Source organism: Phyllostomus discolor, chromosome 2, assembly GCF_004126475.2.
Source record: "Phyllostomus discolor isolate MPI-MPIP mPhyDis1 chromosome 2, mPhyDis1.pri.v3, whole genome shotgun sequence".
NCBI classification, from domain to species: Eukaryota; Metazoa; Chordata; class Mammalia; order Chiroptera; family Phyllostomidae; genus Phyllostomus; species Phyllostomus discolor.
The window spans coordinates 153105033-153128620 of record NC_040904.2 but is presented as its reverse complement, the minus strand read 5'-3'; the positions used below and the strand labels follow the sequence as shown (position 1 = coordinate 153128620).

Genomic DNA, 23588 nt, shown 5'->3' with positions numbered 1-23588 from the left:
GGCAAGGGAAACAAAATAAAAAGTAAACAAAGGTGACTACATCAAACTAAAAAGTTTTGCACAGGAAAGGAAAATATCAGCAAAATAAAAAGGCAGCCCACAGAATGGGAGAATATATCCACCAGCACTTGTGTTAAGGGGTTAATATCCAAAATTTATAAAGAACTTACAAAACTCAATACTAAAAAACAAACAAACAGCCCTATTAAAACTTGGGCAATGGACCTAAACAGACATTTCTCCAAAGAGGACATACAGATGGTCAGTAGACATAAAAAATGATGCTCAGCATCACTAATCATCAGAGAGATGCTAATTAAAACCACAATGAGATCTCATCTCACACCTGTCAGAAATGCTAGCATCAATAAATCAACAAACAAGTGCTGGTGAGGATGTGGAGAAAGGGAACCCTGTTGCACTGTTGGTGGGAATTCAGACTGCTGCAGCCACTGTGGAGAGCAGTATGGAGATACCTCAAAAAGTTAAAAATAGTTCTGCCTTTTGACCCAGTGATCCCACTTCTGGGAATATAACTGAAAAACCCCAAAACACTAATTTGAAAGAACATAAGCACCCCTATGTTCACTGCAGTGTTATTTATAATTGCCAAGACATGGTAGCAGCTCAAGTGTCCATCAGTAAATGAGTGGGTAAAACAACTCTGGGACATTTAAACAATGGAATTCCACTTAGCCACAATAAAAGAAGAAAGTTTTATCCTTTGTGACAGTATGGATGGGTCTGGAGAACATTATGCAAAGTGAAATATGCCAGTCAGAGAAAGACAAATACCATTTGATTTCACTCATATATGGAATCTAATGAACAAACTGAAGTAACAAGCAAAATGGAGACAGAGAGGGCAGAATGACAGCTCAGGGGTTGGGGGGGTGTGGTTAGTGGGTAGAGGGACTGAGCAAAAAGGAACAAGGACTCATGGACATGGACAACGGCGTGTTGATGGAGGAGGGGAACGGGGTATAAGGGGACAAAATAGTAATGGGAAAAAACAATTAAAAAATAAAAGTAAAAAAGAAAAAAGAATACTACAACAAATGTAGTATGTAATAAATAGTTAAAAAATAAATGTATGTCCTTTTGTGGCACTTGGTGCCCTTATGCTAAGACTTTAATTCAAAATTCCTGCCCTGAATGCTGCTGTGAAACTAGATGTGGAGATTAGAATGACTAACCCCAACCAATCTAGTGTCTGGCATATTTAAAAACTTAGTGTATGATTTAAAAAGTCACGAATCAGTGGGTATGAGATAGATTCTTTTTTAACAGATCCAGGTATATTGGTAAGTATTTAGAAAAATATTATTTATATCCTAAGAAAAATCCTAGATCCAAAAATAAAAACCAAAACCAAAAGGAAATAAACTTCAGTATAGCAAAAAGAGCACATAAACTACCAAGAAAAGTTTTTACAAAAAACTAATGTCTTTAATATATAAATAGCTTATGCAAACCAATTTAAAAAAGAACTAAGGACACCTCTAATAGGTAAATGAAGAAAGGACATAAGCAGAGAGCAGAAAACGAAAATGGCTAGTGTTCATGTGACACAGTATTCACTTGCATGAGAAATTTTTTTAAAGTAAATTCAAATATAAATGCAACTTTCATTCAACATCAGAACAGTTAAAAACCCTAACAGTCAATGCTGCCGAGCTCTAGTGACAGAGGTGCACTTAAAACATTGCTGGGACTGTAAACTACAGGATGACGCACAAGTCAGTTCCTGGTAGTGCGTATGTGAAACACAGAGTTTATTCTTGTATTACTATTTATTAATTTTTGTATTATTTTCCATACAAACAACTGCAAACCTACTTTTGCCCCAGCCTGTAGTGTAACCTTTGTGGGGGACAATTTGAAATTATGTTGTCAGATATTTTAAAAAGAAATATACTCTTTGACTTAATGAAATTGGAAATACAGACAAAGATTTGGGTAAAAGGATATTCATTCCAGTTATTTATAATACCAGTCCATTGGGAAATGGTTACATAAATCCAGAATATATTTTGGGGTATGATGGGAAGTAAGAATTTAACTGACTTTTTCTCCTGTGGCTAACTAGTGAACTCGGCATCGTTTACAGCCTAGTTAGTTCAACTTTTGCCCGCTGACGTAAGACCACGCCTCTGTCTCTCTGCCTGCACTGGTCTGTTTCTAGCCATTCCATTCTCTCTTGTTGGTCTCCTCACCCCCCATTAATATTACACACACTTTGTAGCACAATTTTCGAAGTCTTGATGTTGCTCAGAACAAGTTTCTCTGCTTTCACATTGTTTTGAGAACATTTTGCTGTCTCCCCTCCCGCTTTTCCTACTCTAAATACAGTTTAGAAACAGCTTATTAAGATCTCCCACCCTCAATATTTTTTTGAGATTTTGAATACAATTAATTTTTGGATACATTTCAGAGGAGTGACATCTTTCAGATATTAAGACTTCCCATCTAAGAACGTGATAGAAGTCTTCATTTATTTCTGTATTCTTTGTGTGTGGATGTGTATATATATGTATATATATATATAGACATATGTATATGTGTACATATGTATGTAAACACACACATCTTAATGGCTCATACAAGTTTTGTTATATTTATTTCTTACAGGAACCTCCTTATTTTATTTCTATTATAAATGGTATCTTAAAATTTTAACTTTCTGTTTTTGGCTGGTATAGACAAATTCTTTGTATAATAATCTCATTCTAGCAACTTAGAGGAACTGTTAATGTGTTCCCTTCCTGATGGCCTATTTTCCCCTATGTTAGGGGGATATCTGACAACTCTGGAGTCTGACAACTCTGGAGTGTGACAACTGTCAGGCACCATTCCAAATTTGAGTGTGAGTTGGGGAGAAGGCAGACAAGTGGGTCACCTCACCCCCTCCTGACTGACAATAAGAAGACAGGGAGAAATCTCCTCTGAAGTGCTGCCCATCCCCAGGGGCAGCCCTTGTCTCTCTGAGGTCGACTGCGGGCTTTAGAGACTACTATGTTGCTTTCAGTTTGGAAGCTGGTTCTCTCTAAACCTTTGGGTTTTAGCTTACCTGTCACCTCTTCAATGACTACCCTATTTTTGGCACCTGCCAACACTCACCTTGCCTGCCCTCATTCCCTATCACAGAATCCCACCCATGCCCTTCACGGTAGGCAGTGATCACATTTCATGACTATTTGTTTGGTAAAGTCTGGTTTACTGCCTGTTCTCTGCATGAACTGCAAGCTTCATAATGCCTGGGACCAGGTTCGTTATTATGTATTACTGATACTTGCCACTAATCTCAATAAATATTTTTAGACTGAATGAATGAGTTAAATATGTCAAACATCTGTTTCAATTTTTAATGTTAATAATACTTTGAATCAACATTTAAAATATATTTACTTGTGTGATTTTATTTTAGCTTCATCACTGTCTTTTAAAATAGGCATTACAAAAGCACCCGTTTGACAAGTGAGGTAACTAAGACACAGGAAAATAATAACATGGTCCAAATGAATAGAAATCAGTAGAGTTGAAAACAGAAGCCAAATCATCTGAACATCTAAATCAAAAACATGTAACAAATGAAAAAGAGAAAGAAAAGAGGGATGGAGGGAAACCCAGACAAAGGAAGAATGGAGAAAAGTTCATTCATAAATAGGGAATATTGTCCTATTTATTCTGCTAAGAACTGTGTAAGTCTCACACTGTAAGCCCTTTAGGAAACTTTTCACCTCTCGAAGCCATCTCATGCTGACGGGCAGATTAAGAACACTTTCAAGCAACCTTGCTGTACCTGAATCATATAGAGCGGGGAATAAAGGAATCTGTAGTTAGAGAGTACATCTCTTTTTCTGTGCTGCATTGCACAAGCATAAAACTTGTTGGTAAAGTCAGGTCACACAATCAAGTCTGGTAATTGTAAGGAGTACTTACAATATAGATTTAAGTTTCAATTTCAGGTTCCAATTCATTCTCCCATAAATTTTCTACCTTAGTCAACACGTCACAAATCTTTGGCCTCTTAACATTTAAAAGCCGCATGAGACTACCGTCCCAGTTTTATTATAGCTGTGAGAGTAGAAATAAAATTACTTTCTACTGGAATCATTATTGAAAGAAAGAATGATGCATCCAACTTCTGATTTTAATCAAAGATATTACATGTCCATTTCCTTTCTTTGTCCCCAAGTCTGATGATAAAATGGTCATTTCCATCAATTCTGATTATCTGGTTTAATATTATCAAGTTGCAAAAAGAAAAGGAATCCCCTACTATTCCCAGCCTCTGTAGTTAAAGAACAAATATCCCTTATGTTAACAACACTATTTTTGTGCTTTGGAAGGCAGAGATACTTTCCTGACAAAGGGTGGTAATCCACTTATAACTGCTGATCGCTAGGTGAAACACTGACAGAATGAGACCTTCTTATAGAGTGTATTGACAAAAGAACTCTAAATTGCTGAAAAGGACCACTCACCTCTTCCTGAACCCAAACAGAGTAATGATATGGTATTGATGAAATTCTGTCTGCTGCAGGAGGACCTAACAGTTAATTCTCAATACAAAGTGGTTGGTCAGGGATGGAGGGTGGCACGTCCTAAAGCTTAGAGGTCACAAATGCAGGATGCGGACATACCCATCACTGAGACATCGTATTCTATCAGCAGCGTTGCTTCTTGTCCACACTGTTTAAGAATACTCATGGCTTCAGCATGCGTGGTCCCGAGAAGGCGAATTCCATCCACACTGAGCAACCTATCACCGGGTCTGATTGTGCCCTCTCTGAAGGGAGAACAAAGGAACAGTCTCAATTAATTTTGCATAATGGGGCTTAGCATTAACAGTCACTTAGCCAAAGTGGTTCTTTCACACACGTTCTGCCACCCACATCATTTACATTTTCCTTTAAACATCAAATATGACGGTAAGAGAGTAAAGAGGTAACCCTGAACAGAAAATTGCTGCAATATGAAAGTCAGAAATAGGAAAATAACTACATATTAGCAAATATCTAAAGTTACTCACAATTAACTCTTGGGGTGCAAAAGTAATAAAAGTACATTTCTCTCTTTTAGATTTTGGCCTACATGTCTAAAATTGATTTATTAGAGTCCAGGAAAAAGCATTCACCTATTTTCCTAAAGTCAGGTGAGCAGAAAAGCCTGCTGCTTCCATTCAATTTATTACCAGTGAACCCGAGCAGGATAGGGAACACTGGTGAAAAATCCCCTAGTCTGTAAAATTTCCTACTGATTTATAAGGCCATTTGGCGATCATTAAATTGATTCAGTCTCACACTCACTGGAAAAGTCAGGCAAATACGATTCTCCCTGCTGTGACCACAGACACTGAAGGGCCAGGCACTGGGAGAAGATCCCCTGGGGACCTTAATGACACCACCAGGGACTTCCTTCCAGATCATAACCATCCTGCCTCAGGGAGGGACACAGAGCCGAAAAAATCAAATGGCAGGATTATAAATTTAGGACTTGGGAAGAATAAAAATGATCTCTTAAATACCTTTCAGCTAGATAACTATCTAAGTGTTTGACTTTAAATTTTTAATCTTAAATTCTTAGATTTCCTTCAGTCCTACATTAATATGGTACCATAGTTGCTCACAAATTAGTAGCCTGCTTCTGATTTTCTGTCAACTCCAACTCTAAATGTTAATAAGAAATGAAAAGACATGAGAAGAGAAAAAAGGCAGTATTTCCCTGGAAAATTTGACTCTGTGTTATCCTCTGGAAAGGCAAATATGCTTTAGCACAAGTGAGAAAACAGTGTCTTCATATTCTCTTATTTTATATTAAATATTAATTTTTTAAAAATGTGAGTTCACAGTATGAGCTTTGAAGGAAAATAAACCTGAATTTCTACCCTAGTTCTCTGATGTACTAGTTGGCAGGTCGGTCAGCCGTAATGGGCCTCAGTTTTGTCATCTGTAAATGTAGATAAAAATACTTCATTTCATGGGTGGTTGGGAGGATGAAATAAGATAATGTCTGCTAAGCACTTTGCACAGTTTCTGGCACACAGTAAGTGCTCAATAAGTAGTATTTATTATTATTGCCATTTCTGTTGCCTAAGAAAAATTTTAAACATATATCCTGGTTTGAAGCATAGTGCAGTCAGGGATGATCAGTGCATTTTTTTTTACCCTTCCACAAGATCTAATGGTTCCCCCAGCCATGCTGTGTCCCCCCACCACTGTGTGGTCAACTTTTGTTGTGGAAATTAATATAAAGATAAGTAACTCCTGAGGTATTTAAGTTGTGAGTTTACTTGGGACATACCCACTGAGGTTTATAATATTCAAATTATCCAGGAAAAGACAGCTCTAGAGACCAATGACATTCCTTCCATTTTATTAAAAGTTACTTCCATTCAGACATACATCATCAAAAGGTAATCATAATACTGATAAGGATGTTGATCATAGTAAGAATCAGACCACCACTGCTTGTCTTTCCAGGTTAGGAGACTAGCAAATGGAGCTGATGCATTTCAAGTGCCTGCCTTAAAAATGCCAGCTGCCTTTTATTACATCTACAGGATGATAAGTCCCCTGCAAGGTATCACATATCTCCAATCTTCAACAAAACTTGAAAGAGAGCTATCATCCATATTTTACAGTGGTGGAAACGAAGCTCCGAACTCTTAAGTCACTTGCCAAAGACTAGAGTCAAGCCTTTCTTTTGATTCTGCAGCCCAAACTATTGCAGTTTTCACATTCTAACATATCTAGTTAACATCTATCTTATACTAGGAAATTTACAACTCATCGACTTCTATGCCAGAGTCCTTAAGTCTATTTGGATAATGACACAGAAAGATGAATTTTACCTGTCAGCAGGCCCTCCAGGACGAACACATGTTATCACAACGGGACGAGATTTATTTCTATCGTCATGTGCTCCCCCTAGCAAAGAAAAGAAATACAACTTCTTTCACTAAAAAACTTTGCTCACAAAATGCCAGCTGAGAAACTGAAGTACATTTTGCTGATGTGTGGAGGAAAACACACCCATTTTTTTCTTCTGGCACATAATAGCCTCAAAAATCTTCTTCATTTTATATGGAATGTGTTTTTGAACTCATTTCACCTCTCACTAAATATATGTCTGTAACCACAGGTGATATATAAAATACTGAACTACTAGTGTCACAAGAGCACCAACTCATTGTAACAGGTACGAGCCCATCTAGAACAGGCGCGAGCAATAAACAAAGTGCTGGTGGGGGGGATATCTGGCACTAGTTAACCTGAGCTGTAATCCAGGTGAGTAGGTCTACAGCCTGACATATAGGGAGAAGAAACGAAAGTAAAAGGAAAAATCCAAGTCACATAAAAAGAGGGCAAAAAAGAAAGACTGAAGTGGCTCAAATGGTCTCCGTTAAATTGGTATGTTCAAAACTTGGGGCCAAACTTGGCAGATTATGTCAAGCCAATTAGAAGGCCTAGATGGGTATTTTAATTTGGTATAAAAAATTTCTCCTTAAAAATGTTTGAAACTGAGAAGCTTTTAGAAGGTAATTTATTACAGCTCCTCTTTTTTATCTAGGATCCCGTTGTGCCGCTTGTTTAATCTGGCCCCCCACCCCCAGTATCCACGAGAGGCACCCGCTGTTCTGCTGATTAGCTTGGAGGCAGCCCACTGCACAATGGACGGATGCCCAGAAGGTCCTTCCTAACACTCGACTCACATCTATCTTTTTTCAACTTCCATCCACTCATCCTTGTTCTGTTATCAAGAGTCGTAAAATAAAAATGTATACTTTCTTGTACAAGGAATGTTTTCCAAGGGTTGAAAATGTATCCCTTTCCAAGGGTTGATTGTACACCTGTGAAGTCTCATCTTAGGGCTGAATATTTCCAGTGTCCTCACCGCTCTGAATGAGACCTGACTCCCTCACATGTCACTGTCCTGGCTGCCCATGCGGGGGTCTCTAATTTGCCAGCATCTGACTAGCAGGACTGTTACTGTCACGAAGTCGTTCCTGAACGTTTGCCTGGTAGGACAGACTGATATTTCCCAAACCTGCCACAGGTAGGGAGGTCAACTTAAAAAACCAAGCCTAAGAGAAAAATACTATTATGTAACTTCTCATTTGCAAGGAGACCATAAAAAGATAAATCTATTTTCCCCCAAAGGGGTATGGATTTAGAAAAGACAGCAAGAAACCTTTCCATAATTCTGACTTGGAGATCTAAATGTAAATATATAACAGTGAATGATACTAAAGTGTGAGAGAGATAGCTCTAAATTTCATGACATACGATATTTTTATCAGTGTTTAAAATAATCAACCAAATTTCATGGTGTGCCTGGGTTGCAGAAGTTTGGTGATGCAAAGCCAAGTGTAAAACCACTCAGAGTCCAGTGGTATTCTCAATCCTGACTGCACATTAGCATCAACTGCCTGGGATGTTTTTGTAAAAATATCAGTGCCAGGCAGGGCCACAGTGCAAACCATACCTGAATATCAGGCTCCATCTGTTAGATGGGTCCATCTGCCTTCAACTTTATAGTTGAGAATAACTAGATACAGAATAAGTAGATAGTTTTCACTTGTGTCCAAAGTGAAAAGTAACTTACAGCAGAGTGACTTTTCTATTGGCCCAAACCAGCTCCCATAGTGTGGTGGTAAGGGAATTACCTGAAATTTAACTCTCCAAGATTTAGGCCACAACATCATTTTTCATTCTATGGATGCAAGCAAGCTTCTACTGTTTGGTGAGTCAAGGTTTTAGAACCTGTGACGTATCATTGGGAATGTAATTCCATTCAATAGCTAAAGCCAATGTTATTGTTCTAAGACCCATTCTAATTGGTTAAGAAAAAAATTCTCCAGGACTAAATGAATATGCTTCATCTGCAAAATCTTCCCCTCCTCTCTGAATGTCCTGGTAGTCTCCATAGACCACAGTTTAGCTCAGTGTCTATGCTGCTGTAATGCATTATCTGCCATGATAACATGTATCCACACTACTTTTTTACTCTGCAATTCTTTTTGTGATTAACCAATGATTTGTAAGAGATGGATGGTGGACACCTTTTGAGCCAGAAAGACCCTCCAGATAAATCTCAAACTGATCTAAAAATATGAATTCTGTATTTGATTCTTATTGAAAAATTATGCAAAATTCCACAAACTTTTATGTTCAACCAATGTACTGAGGGGGTTATTAAAACCTACAAAAACCTGTTACTCATATACTAAAATTCATTAGTCTTAACAGTTTCAATGTCAGTATAATACTAAGGAGTCTGATGTCCATGTAAATCTAGGCAACATTCAATTATTTATTCATTCATTTATTAAGTACTGAAAATGTGCCAGGTAGATCTCCAGGCTCATATTAAAAGACTCTTACACGCATGCACATACATGGGTATTTGAAAGTCCTGAGAACTGTGGGAAGAACATTTTGTTAACATTATATCATCAGTTGTCTTGAGGTGGTTGTGGATTTCAACTACCTTTTTTTAGTTCTTAATGCTAAATTACTGTTGGTTTAGCTTTTTCATTAACAATTTGATTGGTTATTGATTAACCATACAGCAACTAGTGACAAATATTTGAACCAGCAGTACTTTTACTGCAGCTTTCCAATAATTAGTCCTGTGGGCATGCAATTCAAGTGCCTCTCTTTCACACCTCTATTGCAAAAACAGATCTTTATACCCCACTCTCGGGCTAAAATTACTTGTATACTGACTTTTCAGTATATCCATTTAGTTCTTTTACATGGAAATGTAGAAATGGTGAAGGTAAATTATTAGGGTACATTAGGACCTGGTCAGGAAAGTGTAATAACTTCTGGTCTAAACCACTCAGTGAGTTCCTTGTTGCCCATTTTTCCTACTGCTCACTTGAGCACTTTATCAACTTATGTCTTAAATTCACTGGACTGTAATTTACTGTAGATAGGGGTCCTGTCTTATGACTCTAGAGTACTTGGCACTATGCTGACTGTTGACATATCCTTAATAAATGTTTGACTGATTGATTTGCTAAAGGACTGCTGAAGAATAAAACCTAGCACTTAAAGCTCAGTCATTTAAGGCAAACCTATATGAATGAACGCATCTCTTTTACTCTTTGATGTTTGTATATTTATTAAGATACTTAGTTAATTTTAATTAATGTTTCAATAATTTGGGTAGAATTTTGACTGTCGTGAAACACAATGTATAATAGACAAAAACAAAAAAATCAAGACATGTGAAATCCTAAAAAAAATTTTGTTGCCTTATAGTTCCCTATTGAACCTCACTTTCACACTAGAAATTATAAATTGTCAATATCTGCATAGTCTTTAAGGGATAAAACTGCTAATGAGAAAAAATAGAATATTAAAAGCCAAAATTACAGCTCAGAATTAATGGTTTTACAGACAAGCTGGAGTCCCCTGAAATCTTTATTATTAATGTCATCTCATCTCCATATTAAGATGAGTTGAGCTGATATATATGGGTCCCCAAGGGATTGAATTATCTTCAAACCATTTTTATAAAACTGTAATACCAAAACAATTCAGGAGAATAAAAAGTTGCTTAATCCTAATGTACTAAATCAAATCAAGCCATACTCAACATTATTTTTCCAAAGCACACAATAATCTTTATTGAGATTATGAACTCGGGGATTTATGGCAATAATGACTTTTTAAAAATTTTTGGGTTTATCTTTTTAAAAAAATTTAAAGTATAATATTATGTTAGCATACAATATTATATTAGTTTCAGGTGTACAACATAGTTATTCAACATTTATATATCTGACAAATTGATCACCATAATAGAGTCCAGTAATGGTCTGTTAACATACCAAGTTATTACAATATTATTGACTATATTCCCTATGCTGCACATTCTATCCCTGTGACTTACTGTTCTATAATTAGAAATTTGTCCTTATCCCACTTCTTTTTTGCTCATTCCCCCACTCTCTCCTCTCTGATAACCTTCACCGATCAATGTTTTTGACTCAGTGATATGGAAAAGTATAGAGGGAAGGTAAAAGACGTGGAGAAGTGGGAAATAAGTAGGATGACTGTGGATAGACAAGGTCTACAGACAGTGACTTTTTGCTCTGCACTGACAGACTGAAAATAAAACTAGGTCATTTGCATTCCACTTCTGATTCCCACTCATCACTCATTTTCTTCAAAAAAGAGCGGGTACAAATATTATAAGGTGACTTCATGTGCTGGAAACATCAGAGTCTTTGAGAATGGCTCTCTAGTTCACTTCCAATATTTCACTGATGAATTCTCCAAGAATAACTGATGGTTGATATTTTCTGACCACCACCTACCTCGTATTACAAAACCAAATGTATTGCCTTCTTTATGTAACGTAACCTCCACTGTTCGGAAAATAACACTCGATCCTTGGACAGCTGAATGCAGAAAAGAGAGAGGGAAACACAAGTCTTAAGTCACAATAACATTTCTAAATTTTTTTATGTGGCATAAAATATAGAAGATTCCTGTTGCAAATAATTCTTATTTTTGAGTAATAAGACAGCAGTAACTTATTTTCAAAGAAAATATTAGAAAAAAAAATTGGAATGACATACAAATACCATAAAAGTTATCTGCATAAGTGACTTATATAGGTTCAAGTGGAATCAAAATCACAGGCCTTTCCTTTTTGCTTGTGTAGCCAGGTTCTAGGTAGATGACAAAACTCTGTAGAACAAGAGAGACACTTTTCACATGATAAACAGAATTGTTTTTCCTTTGTGAAAAACAAAAACAATATGATTTTTGTAAAACTTATTGAACAATTAATGTGTTTATTCTTATTTTTGCAGCTAGCAAAGGAAGAAAAAGTATTCTCAAATTGTCTTTAAGAGATGAGGCTGATACAAACAGATTTTCTGCATGATGCCAAGCAATTAAACAAAGATATCAGCATTGGAAACTTAGAGGGCAAGAGAAATCCTAAGTACATTAAAAATATTACTATTGACTAATAAGATAAAGATCTACTTAATTTTACTTGATATCATCATGCTTTTGTTGTCTTTGCCTGCTTATTGCTCTCATTTCACAAAATAAAATTACACCGCCAGATTGCAATCTCTAATTACAGTACACACAGTATGAAGGTATAAGTTGTATAAGGGTATAGTCAGTAAACTAGTCTGTACAACTGTTTTCATGAAATTGGTAAATAATTCTGTATATAGTAAGCTTGCTGAATTAAAACCAAAAAATTTCCACAAATTATTATTTTGAGTAATAAAATTTCCACAAATTATTTTCATGAAGACAGAAAAATTTGTAAGATGTAGAATTTGATGGTCTTAGATCTTTTATTGAATTTGTATAATGATATCAAATTATCTAACCCTATTTTCAGTAAATGCCAATGACACATTTTTACCTTGTTACTAGATCTTGAAGGCTATTTTATATAAAACTATCAACATGAAATATATGGACATGATTGAAGGCATTTTGAAAAAGAACACTTCTTTCCATTTTAGTAATAGGAGGTAATTGTAATTAAGCATTAATGATAACCATGTTTATTAGAAATTCTGAATCCTCAAAGGAACAAACATGAGTATGAAAGTGCACAGCTAAGTACACAGGCCTGCACTCATCCAGCTGGGGCATAAAGTGTAATAAGAACTTGGATCTGCTGAAAAATAACATAAACCTACAGCTGACCAAATGTTTTGGTACACTGCTGATTTAATTAAATGTCATATTCTTGTTCTCAGGGGATTTCAGTTTATTCTAATCAGCCAGGAATAATATATACAATGAGCTGAAACTATTGATAACAGTTTTAAATAAATAAAAAATTGAGTGTTAAGCCAAATGTTTTCTTATTTCTATGATCCAACGAGCCACTTAAAGAAATCAGTGAAGAACATGATCTTTTTGTTCTATTGGTAAGGCAGCAAAGGAAAAGACATGGGGAGAAATAATTAATGAGCATCTACTGTGTGCCAGGAACTCTGCAAAGTAGTTTACAAATATTTTATTTAATCATCAAGTCAACATTCAATTATATACAACCAAATCTAATTCTGGGCCACCTGGCCTTGTTGGCTGAGTGTCTGCTCTGGCAACACAACGTACTGTAATCTTAATTTTTTTGAGCTAAATCTTGCTGACCACGAAATTTTACAATCAAATCTGAAGTCAGTATAAAGACTTTTAGGATTATCTACAGCTTGAGATTGTCCTCACTACTGATGCTCATTATCGACAAAGATAAATGTCAATGTTGACTATATTTTAATACACTTAAATGAAACAGATTTGGTCTCCCTAATTTTTATTTGTATGACTGTCTCTTGGTGACTATGTTTTTATATTCAGAACCAAGATATCCTATATTGCCAAGTGAATTTTACTCACTACGTCATCTGTGTGTATGTGGGCATAAAGATCCAATTAAAGGTATCCCCCAAAATCAAATCTGATACGTGGAAGGGCTAGGTAGAACCAACTTCACCGTGAAGAAATACTGGTCCTTAGAGTGTTTAGTGTACTGGTATCCCTTGTTTCCATATGTGAATATGCATATGTATATGCATATTCTTATTATTTTACTATAGTAGATTAGATTTTCCTAAATGACATACTACTTCCCTGCCTCCTCAACTCCTACCTCAATAGGAGAATAGGAGTTGTGTTCTTTTCCACCTCATTTCATTGGGCTTGCCCATGTGACTTGCTTTGGCCAAAGGGACGTTAAGAGATGTAAACTGTGGTTGGAAGTGTTTTCCCTCTGCCACTGCCACAGGAAAAGCTTTCCCCAGGTAGCAGCTGCCCCTTCAGAGTGAATCCCAGAATGAACCAGGTGGAAGAGATCTGAGACAGTGTCGTCATCATCACCATCATCATGTCTATCTCTCTTAGAATTAGAACTGAGAAGAAAGGCTGTCACAGAGGCATGCTTTAACACATTTACTTGGATTAAAGGAGGACTTCTGACAGAAAGCTAGTCTCATGTAGCTGATGGTCTAACAGTGTGGGCTGCCTCTGCCAATCCCCTGTGGCATTTTCCATAAAAAAACATATTCCATAAAATATATAGCTCCAAGGTTTGAAGAAAAACAGCATTCAAAGATGTATAAAGCAAACATCATGCCAGAAATGACACCCTTTCCAATTATTTAAGCTTATATACCAAGAATTTTAGGTGTTAACTAAAAGAATGGATGAAGATTATGTGATATTTCAAAATTCTTTAGAGATTAATGTGAAGGCACTGCTTTGGACTTTAATATATAAATGTCTCATACTGTTTGCTAATATTCTTTCTCAACAGTCTCAAACCATCACATAATTTTAAAGTTAAAAAGAACTAAAGCTCATATAGATCAACCACTTCATTTTCATAAACAAAGTGAATCTTAAAAAGGTAAGTGGTTTGCCCAAGATCAACATTCCATTTTTCATCTACAGACCGCACGCACGCACATGCACACACATACACCCTTCCTCTACTTTCTTCTAGTCTGTGGGATTGGCTGAGTCTCAGATTGATGTGATTCTCGAAAGAGTTACTAGTCTCAGCCTCAGGAGACCTGTCCTCAGCAGTCAGCTCTCCCCCCAGGCTCTGCTGGCGGCCTGCTCCTACTCTGGCTGCCTGAGCTCGGTGGAGGGGAGGCTTATTAATCCCTTCAACCTTCCTGAATACAAAGATCTTATTAATTTATCCAAACATAATAGAAAATGACAAAGATAATCCTTGGAGAATAGGCCTCCTCCATCTGCTATCTACTCTAAAATTCACACTTTTGTATTTAAAAATATTTTCCCCTTTTCCCATTAGATCTATTGCATGAAGAAGAAAAAGCTATATAATCACCAAGTCATGACAGGTTTTAACCTCTGAATACATCTGCTATCTACCCCCACCCCTGTAACCCTACTAATGCTATGTTTATTCAGGCCATGACCTTTTTTTTGAAAATTGTAATAGCCTTTGGTTTATAGCCTCTGATCTATTTTCCATGGCTTCTTAAAATGGTATGTCTAAAAACTCACATCTGGTAATGCCTGTTCCTTGACTTTAAAGGCCTTTAAAGGCTCTTTATTGCCCACTTGACACCATCCAAGATCCACCCACATGGCTCAGCTTACCTGGCCCCCATTGTTTGGCTCCTGCGTATGTTGTTGGCCTCATCCCTGCTCAGGCCTCTGGGTTTTTGCCTGCAGGCTCCAGCAACTCCACCCTGTAGTTCAACCTGTGCACTGGGCTAGATTCTTACCTCCTTGCTGTAGTCTCTGCCTGGGAAGTTCCTCTTCCCTGGATCTGCATAACCTCTTTCAGATCTTCCCAGAAATCCCCAGCTCTGGATCAGCCCAAATTTGGCCAATCTCCTCTATTGTACTTGCCCCTGGAAAGCTATCCTAAGAGTTCCTTTTAGGAAGATACTATGTTTTATTGCTATTCATATCCCTAGTGGAGTGAAAATGCAAATCAAGGAACATTACTAGCTCTAGATATCTGGCTTCTCTTAACTTCTGGGCAATAGTTTGAGGTAGTGATTTCAAAACAGACTCTTTTGAAGTTCAAGAAAACATGGCACTTTCAGTATAATAATAAAAATGGTAGTAATGGCTAACATACTATGGCTTACCAAGTATATGATAATGATCTAAACACTTTATATGATTATAGCCTTGAATTCTTACAAAAATTCCACATCTATGATATAGATGAGAAACCCAAGGTTCAGAGAATTTAAATAACATGTTTAAGGTCACGAATAGCAAGGGGTGAAACTAACAGTGACCCAGTAGAAGCACTCAATACTGGATTCTACTGCCTACACTTGCTGAAAATGAAAAGTGGCTGAGCAAGGTTTTTGAACACAGATTTCAATTGATTTTGTTATAAAATCACATTAGATTCTCAGTAAGTAGAAGAGCTCATGATTTATGTACATGCACTCCCCTAGTGCTGCCATCTTGTCCCAAAGCTTCCAACACCATCTACATTCTCATGACTCTCAGATTTACATTTCTAGTCCAGAGCTTGCTCCAAAACTGCAAACCAGATCTCCAGCTCCCAACATTTCTTCTTTGCATGCCAAACAGGCACCTCCACTGGAGCATTTCAAACAATGAACTTCGGCTCTCCCCCTCATAAATCAACTCTGCCCACATTCTTAGCCACCCCATTCATGACAACTCCATCCTTCCAGTGGCTCAGGCTCAATACCCAGAGTGGTCCTCAACTCCTCTATTTCTGCACATCCCACAGCACATCTGTCAGAAGGTCCTGTTGGCTCTGCCTTCAAAATAGATCAAGAATGTAATGTCTTTTCGCTGTCTCCACCACCACCTCTCACCGGAATCACTGCAATAGCGCCCCCAACTGGTCTCTCAGCATGTATCCTTGCCACAGCAGTCTATCCTCACACAGCAGCCAGAGGGAGCCTTTCAAAATATAAATCAAATCACATCACTCCTCAGCCCCTATAGCACTCAGAGCAAAATTTAAGGTCCCTCACGTAGTCTACAAAAATACCTCCTCCTTTACCTGTCTGGCCTCCTCTCCTACTTCGCTTCATGCTCACTCGGCTCCAGCCACACTGCCCTTCCTAGTGTTTCTAGAACAACTCCAGATATATTCCTGCTTTTTTATCTTAGCCCTGGCTGTTCCATCTTCTGTAATTCTCTTCCTCCTGAAATCCACACAGCCAGCTTTCTCACCTCCTTCATGCCACTGGTTATGTCACTGTCCCAATGAAGCCATTCCTAACTACCCTATTTAAAATTGCAACCCCCAGCACAACCAACCCATCTCCTTGCTCTTTCTTTTCCTCATGGCATTCATGTGATATAATTAACTTATTTATTGTGGTTTTATTTTGTTTTCTGTCTTCCCCAGTTAGAATGTAAACTCTATTGAAGTACACAGTGGGGGTGAGAACCTAGTAAATGCTCAATAAATCATTGCTAAACAAATAGGCTGTTATTGATTATTAATATTCAATTTGAGCTCCCACCAGTACAGAAAAGAAAAAGCTTTCTCAGGACAGCATCCACGTTAATAGCTTAACAATCGGAGAGGTGGTTCTAGAAGAGCACAGCTTAAATGTAGGACAGCAGTCTCACATAGCACAAGGTGTGCCTCACAATGAAGAAGCAAGCACATGAACTTCGGAGTCAGGGAGCCTGAGTTCACATACTGACTTTGTTGCTAACTAATCTGGGGAAGATATTTAAGCCTCTGTAAAATGAGAATAATAATGATAATAATATCTATCTTGAGTGTTGGCTGATTGGTGTCTTTATTATTCATCAAAAATATTTATAGGGGCAAGCACTGTTCTAAGTGCTTTACAAATACTCATTTAATCCTCACAACAGATCTATGAGCAGGAACTAATATTATGCCCATTTTCCAGATGTGGAAACTGAGATTCAGAAAACTTAAGTAATTTTCTCAAAGGTACATAGGTAGTAAAAGATGGAGCTGAGGTTTGAATGTGGCTATTACACCAAAGCTCTGCTCCACTGTACTAACTGTCCTTGTGCTGAGGAATGAGTGTATCGATGCAAGTCAGGTTCAGTTTAATGTCAAACATTTAGAAAGGTCTCAAAATGTGTTGGCTGCTCTTGTTACATTATAATAATAATAATAATTATTATTATTACTTGACAATAACATGTTCCACATCCATCTTCATGCTTCTGAAATTAACACAACTATAAAGAATCAATATAAAACACTTTAAACATGCTTTTCCTAAACCTAGTCACTAAGTACAAAGCCTGGATGGAACTTAAGCAGAGAACTTACAGAGATGTTTACTGTTTATTAAAATAGCTTCACTGGCAAATACAGTGTTTGCAGATCACCTTAATGGAACATGAGTCCTGTATAATGCCATTGTTCACTATGCCCTTTTCAATTCTTCCTGAGCAGGTTATATTTTTGTCAATTCAAATAAATTTTAAATATTAAGCAACTATGCTTTGCCATTCCTACAATGAGACAATGATGGCAAAAGAAAAGAATGAAAAACAATTATTTTAGGCAAAATCGTGGTGCAGCCGTCTGCCTTGGGTTGTCATACTTACAGACTGGCGGCAGCTCATATTCAACTTCAAGAACCACTCTTTCCCCAACGTTCTTCAGCAAACTGATGATCTCATCATGACGGAATTTGGCCAGGTTGATCCCATTCACGGCTTTGATGTAGTCACCTACATCCAGCTGATCACTCCTGCAAAATAGGAAATGTCATGTCAATGGACCCCTCCTCTCCACAGGCCTGGCAGACTCGATTTTCCGCTTTCCCTTCATGACTGTGCATGCAAGGGCCAGGTGGCAGAAGTCCCTGCCTCCTGGGCTCTGTCTGGCTCCTGATGGTGGGAATACCGCCCTGGTGGATGAGAGAGTCAACAGATCCCTTCTATGCATGCTACTGTTAGCCTTTAGAAGTTCTGTGCTGAGCCCTAAATCAAAAGGTCGGGGGTTTGATTCTCAGTCAGGGCACCCGCCTATGTCGTGGGTTCATCTCTGGTTGGGAAGCATATGAGAGGCAACCAATCAATGTTTCTCTCTTGCATCAATGTTTTTCTCCCTCTCTCCCTACCTTCCCCTCTCTATAAACCTGTCCTTGGGTGAGGAAGAAAAAATAAGTCCTGCTTTGGGTCTGCTGCTGCCACAGATTTCCTCCCCTAATCCTTTGCCTCTTCTATTTTTAAAGGGCACCGTGAAACAAAATACAGAGAATTGTTTTTCATTGCTCTGCCCACAAAGGCTTTGTTCTCTGGGAGGTAGATTATCCAGATCCTGGACCCAGCAGGACTTTTCTCTTTCTTCCCATTCTCTCTCACTTCTGCCACCTGTCTTTCGAACACGTCACAGTTTTCAGTATCTTCACTGGGAATTTGCTAAGAGCATCAGCTTATTTTGCTCTTTATTGTTTACAACATGAGTGGTAAAGAAGGCTATTGGTGAGGAAGAAGTTATAATAAAAATACTGGGTTTCGGTGACATTCTTGTCTCTCCCTTCACCACCATAACAGAACCTTGGGTTCTTTTGGGTCTTTAGTCTAACTTTACTTCTAAGCCAAGAGCAAGCAGCGAGACAAATGACAGTACTTAAAATCTGTGTCACTGATAAGGACCTTCAGTAATATTTTCTCCCCAAATAGAAACACCTAATTCATTTATTTCACACCAGTCCAGCTCCAATCATTCCTTTTTCGCCGAGCCTTCCTAACCCGCCACAGCCTGCAGTACATCCTCTCTCTGTTGCCTTGGGTTTACTGATGCTCGCTGGGTAGCTTAACTGCCTACCGCTCCTCGACTACTCTCACGCTGTCGCTTTTCACTATTCGACAACGCTATTATTACTCCCACACTTTTCATGTTTTTTTATTCCATATTTCCCCTTATAAGTTATAAGCCCCCATTGGGCAGAGATTTTATTTGTAATCACTTTGGTTTACTACCTATAAAATGTCAGTGCCTTAAACAATGAATATTTGATGATTGATAACACTCAATGTAATTGGCCCAGCACTACTTTTAATTACAGCATCAACACAACTGCAAATGGCAGCTCCTCCCTACTCCCACCTGCTTCACAGGCAGAGGCTCTGGAGACACATGGAGCTCAAGCATCACGGAGGGGCCATGACTGCTATAAAAGGAAGGAGGCTGTGGGTGTGGAAAGACGGCTCTTAGAATTGCCTGAAGAAAGGAAGTTAAGAGGCTTGTGTTGACATCAGCTTGTTTTACAAGTACCTCCAATCATGGAGAAATCCTTTGGATTAAGCTTATAAATCAATTGTACAAACTGGTTCACCATAGGTAGTAATCATCATTTCAAATGACACTTTATAAGGCAAGAACTCTAAAGCTTAACTCGTGACCACGTGGGCAAGAGCACTGGGGTCCAGGATTTAAGGTACATAACCTTACTTTTAATGAAACCTGACCCATGTGCCCCCACTTTCTAAGGCGAATTTTGAACCTGTCTGCTAAGCAGGCCCACCCTGCCCAGCATCCAAGACACATTGCCTGTGGTGACAACACGCACAATTTGCAGCTCGTTGGAACAGACACAAAATGAGACCTCTTCGTCTAAGCCTTCTGTCCTTTGGAAAATCACTACTTTGTCTTGATGAAAAGGAAAATCTCACAAGTAGGAGAGTGGAGAAGATGCCAGGAAAGCAAAACTACTACTTAGAGGCTCAGCACTGGGCCTAGTTGGGCCCTCAATGACAGTTCCAGCCATACAGGTTATATGGGTCGTGTGTTCCACATGTGCATGAGCAGTGTCTCTTCCCACTGCAGCCCTTCTGTGTTCAGTGGCACATTTGGGGACTAGAGCCATATAGGTATTTTTTTAAAGCATTTTATTTATTTATTTTTAGAGAGGGAAGGGAAGGAGAAAGAGAGAGAGAGAAACATCAATGTGCGGTTGCTGGGGGCCGTGGCCTGCAACCTAGGCATGTGCCCTGACTGGGAATTGAACCTGTGATGCCTGGTTTGCAGCCCTCGCTCAATCCACTGAGTTACGTGAGCCAGGGCACCATATAGGTGTTTTAAAATTAAAATCTTATGAGGGCCTGGCTGCTCCCAAGATGGACTCCCTGGTGACTTTGGCACAGGCCAGAAAAACCATATTTCTGAAACACACCCCAACGATGCTTCTGGCCAGCAGAGGGCAACTGTCCCTTATTTACCAGTGACCTCTTTTTTGTTGTTGTTTCTTTTTTTTATTTTAATCATTGTTCAAGTACAGTTTTCTCCCTTTCAGTCCAGCCCACCCACCCAACCCTTCCCACTTCCCTCCCATTACCACCCTCCCCCTAGTTTTTGTCCACGTGTCTTTTAAATTTGTTCCTGTAAATCCTTCCTATTCTCCCCTGAAATTCCCTCTTCTCTCCCCTCTGCTCACTGTCAGCCTGCCCTCTATTTCAGTGTCTTTGGTTATATTTTGCTTGTTTCTTTGTTTTGTTGTTTAGGGACCTCTTCTGATGGAGCTTTGATTTCTGGATTAATTGCACTCTGTGACCCCTTTTCCAAACTTCCCCGAGATGTGGTTACCTAGCAGCAATTCCTCCTTGTCGCAGATTAGATACTCTTGGCTTGCCATCCTTGTCAACTCCTCCGGACACCGTCAATCCGAGGGTTGTGCCTTCCTTCTTCATCAGCTCAACGACGGTGGAGCCCTTGAATTCCTCTGTTTAAAAAGAAGAAAAGCATTTGCCTCATGAAATGAGATTAGAAGCACAAGGTGTTGGGGAACTGATGCTTCCCCATGAACTCTTCCTACTTTTTCTTTTATGCGAAAAGATCTGTGACCTCTTTTCATTGCAATTTGCAGAGTATCTCATAAAGATTGCATGCAGATATTCCATTATAGGTTATTAAAATGGGTACCGGTGGGACAGTTCATTCTAATTTCACAATAGATAGTCTGACATGGCTTACATACAAATGATAATACTTGCCCTTTGTTTCCTACCATTCTGAAGCGATTTTTTTCTGGTTTCTCTCCTTGTAACTCCAAAGAGAACAAGGGAGAGCTGTGAAAGCAGGGGCCAGCACATTTAAAAATAATAGTACAGATGCATATAGTATAGCAGTAGGGCCCAAGTTCATGTTACATTTCAGCCGATGAAGAGAGCTTTGTACAGGTTTGAGAAAAATAGTACTGACTCTCTACTCCTCCTCCCAACCCGTCCTTCAGAAAACAAAGTACAATGGCTTCATGTAACGAGTAGCATGACTTCTTACGAAATATGTCACAAAGCAGGTTTGGTCCTCAGAAACCTGGTAATTGCTGCCAAGTCCTCATTCTCTGCACATGAAAAATTTTAAGTCTTACAGATCCCGTGGGGATAATGTCTACACACTAAGAGGGAACCCAAATCCAATCGTTTGATTTCAGGCACAACCAAAGATACGAAGACTTTAAGAACATCCTTCCTTTCAGAAATAAAAATGAGTCATGTCAACATTCATGAGTCCAGAGGCTGGTTATGACAAAAACTGCCTCACAACTCTCTGTGATGTTATTCCCTGCTCTGCACACACACTTTCTGGGTAGGGCTGGGGACAGTGGACACTGTTCCACCTCTTACTAAATCAGGTTGTGATTTTCAGTGGTCATGCACTTCTAGGACATGAAAGACACTATTTGAACTTCAAGAACAGACTTTCTTTTTCAAAGTAAAAAAAACCAAAACAACCAAACAGATTGTTTGCACACCTCTGCTCCTTCCTTAATTACGTATAACATGGTTAATTATTTTAAAAAATCTCTATGAATGCTTATCATAAAGGTTTTTAAGTTGTTGTTGCTGGTATACTATTATATCTGCCAATGAAAAGAAATTGAATTATGCTGGGGAAGGAAATAATCTCTCATCTGGTTGGGTAAGAAGAACAGAGTATCATGGATGGGAAAGGAGGCAGGTGGGGGGCAGGGACAGGTCACTGATTGCCTCAGTGACATACAGGATGTCATTCCAGGCAGGGCTTTTGAGATGGCCAGGTCCTGTGACCTCAGCACCCAGCACACATCTTTTTCATGGTAGTTTTGTGACACTGCATATGTGAGCTGTCATTGCCCTTTAAAGTAGAAGCCAAGGAAGAGTTTATGAGTGTGAATGTTGTCAGCTTCATTCACTACACTTTGTGGGAGAACACATAATGGGTGAAATTCAAGAATCAAAATTCCTGTCAAGTATACAAAGCATAGAGACTTTTATATCATTTACCAGAAGCATTTGTAACAAAGTCCATCGGGTGTGCATTTCACCTGTGTCCCCTTAGAACCAGCAAAATAACCCCCTATACATCCCATAAAAACATACATAGGCCCAACTGATATTTGCAGAGATCAACGTAACAACTCCCCCTATAAATCCTTCTTGGCAGAAGACTAGGTATAAACCACTTAAGAAAATAAAGCTGATAATTAAAGTAATGAAAATACATTAACAGATGATGGCTATTCACAGTACAGAGACATAATGTGCCCCACAATTTTGTCCAACAAAGGAATTCTTTGTATTTTCTTTAAATATGTAGACTGATGCTATATATTAAAACATTTGATTATAGATCTTGGAGAGCTCGAACTTGGAGTTGGAAGCATGGTTTTTAACAGCCCATCTTAAAGGTCAGTCAGAAATGTGCAAAAAGCAACTATGAAATAATAATATCCTTCAAGGGAGAAGTAAGTTTCAATTCATAAGAACTTTATTCCTATTCAGGCTTTCAAAAACATGCTTCTTGCATGGAATGAGAATCACTATATAAGTGCAGTCTTATGGGATGTGGACAACAGAGTTTTCTTCAGAAGGAACCCAGGTCATTCTCAGGTTTCTGGCTGAACCCTAAAAATCTAGAAAAGCTCGATTTCGTTAGTTTAATTTGGTCTCTGTTAAAATATTAATCCAGCTGGGCTTTTTAAACTCGTAATAGTCAACTACTCTCCTATTTAAAAATATTTCAGATCTTTCCCCAAGAGCTAGTTTTAATAACATAAAAGATAGAAAATATTCATGCACCAGTTAATTGAGTTATTTGTGCATTCATTGATTTAAGCATTT

At 38.3% G+C, this 23588-nt stretch overlaps 1 protein-coding gene across 9 annotated transcripts in view; it reads right to left on the bottom strand.

The window, feature by feature from the left end:
• GRIP1 (glutamate receptor interacting protein 1) overlaps positions 1 to 23588 on the bottom strand; it is a 664666-nt gene that overhangs the window by 126876 nt on the left and 514202 nt on the right. For all 9 annotated transcript variants that reach the window (XM_036018708.1, XM_028532026.2, XM_036018706.1 and 6 more), the window contains exons 3-7: positions 21073 to 21208; positions 18087 to 18232; positions 11336 to 11419; positions 6857 to 6932; positions 4647 to 4792 (exon numbers count right to left, since the gene is read on the bottom strand). In XM_036018708.1, the coding sequence (XP_035874601.1) occupies positions 4647 to 4792; positions 6857 to 6932; positions 11336 to 11419; positions 18087 to 18232; positions 21073 to 21208 (588 nt within the window). The remainder of the gene's footprint in view (positions 1 to 4646; positions 4793 to 6856; positions 6933 to 11335; positions 11420 to 18086; positions 18233 to 21072; positions 21209 to 23588) is intronic.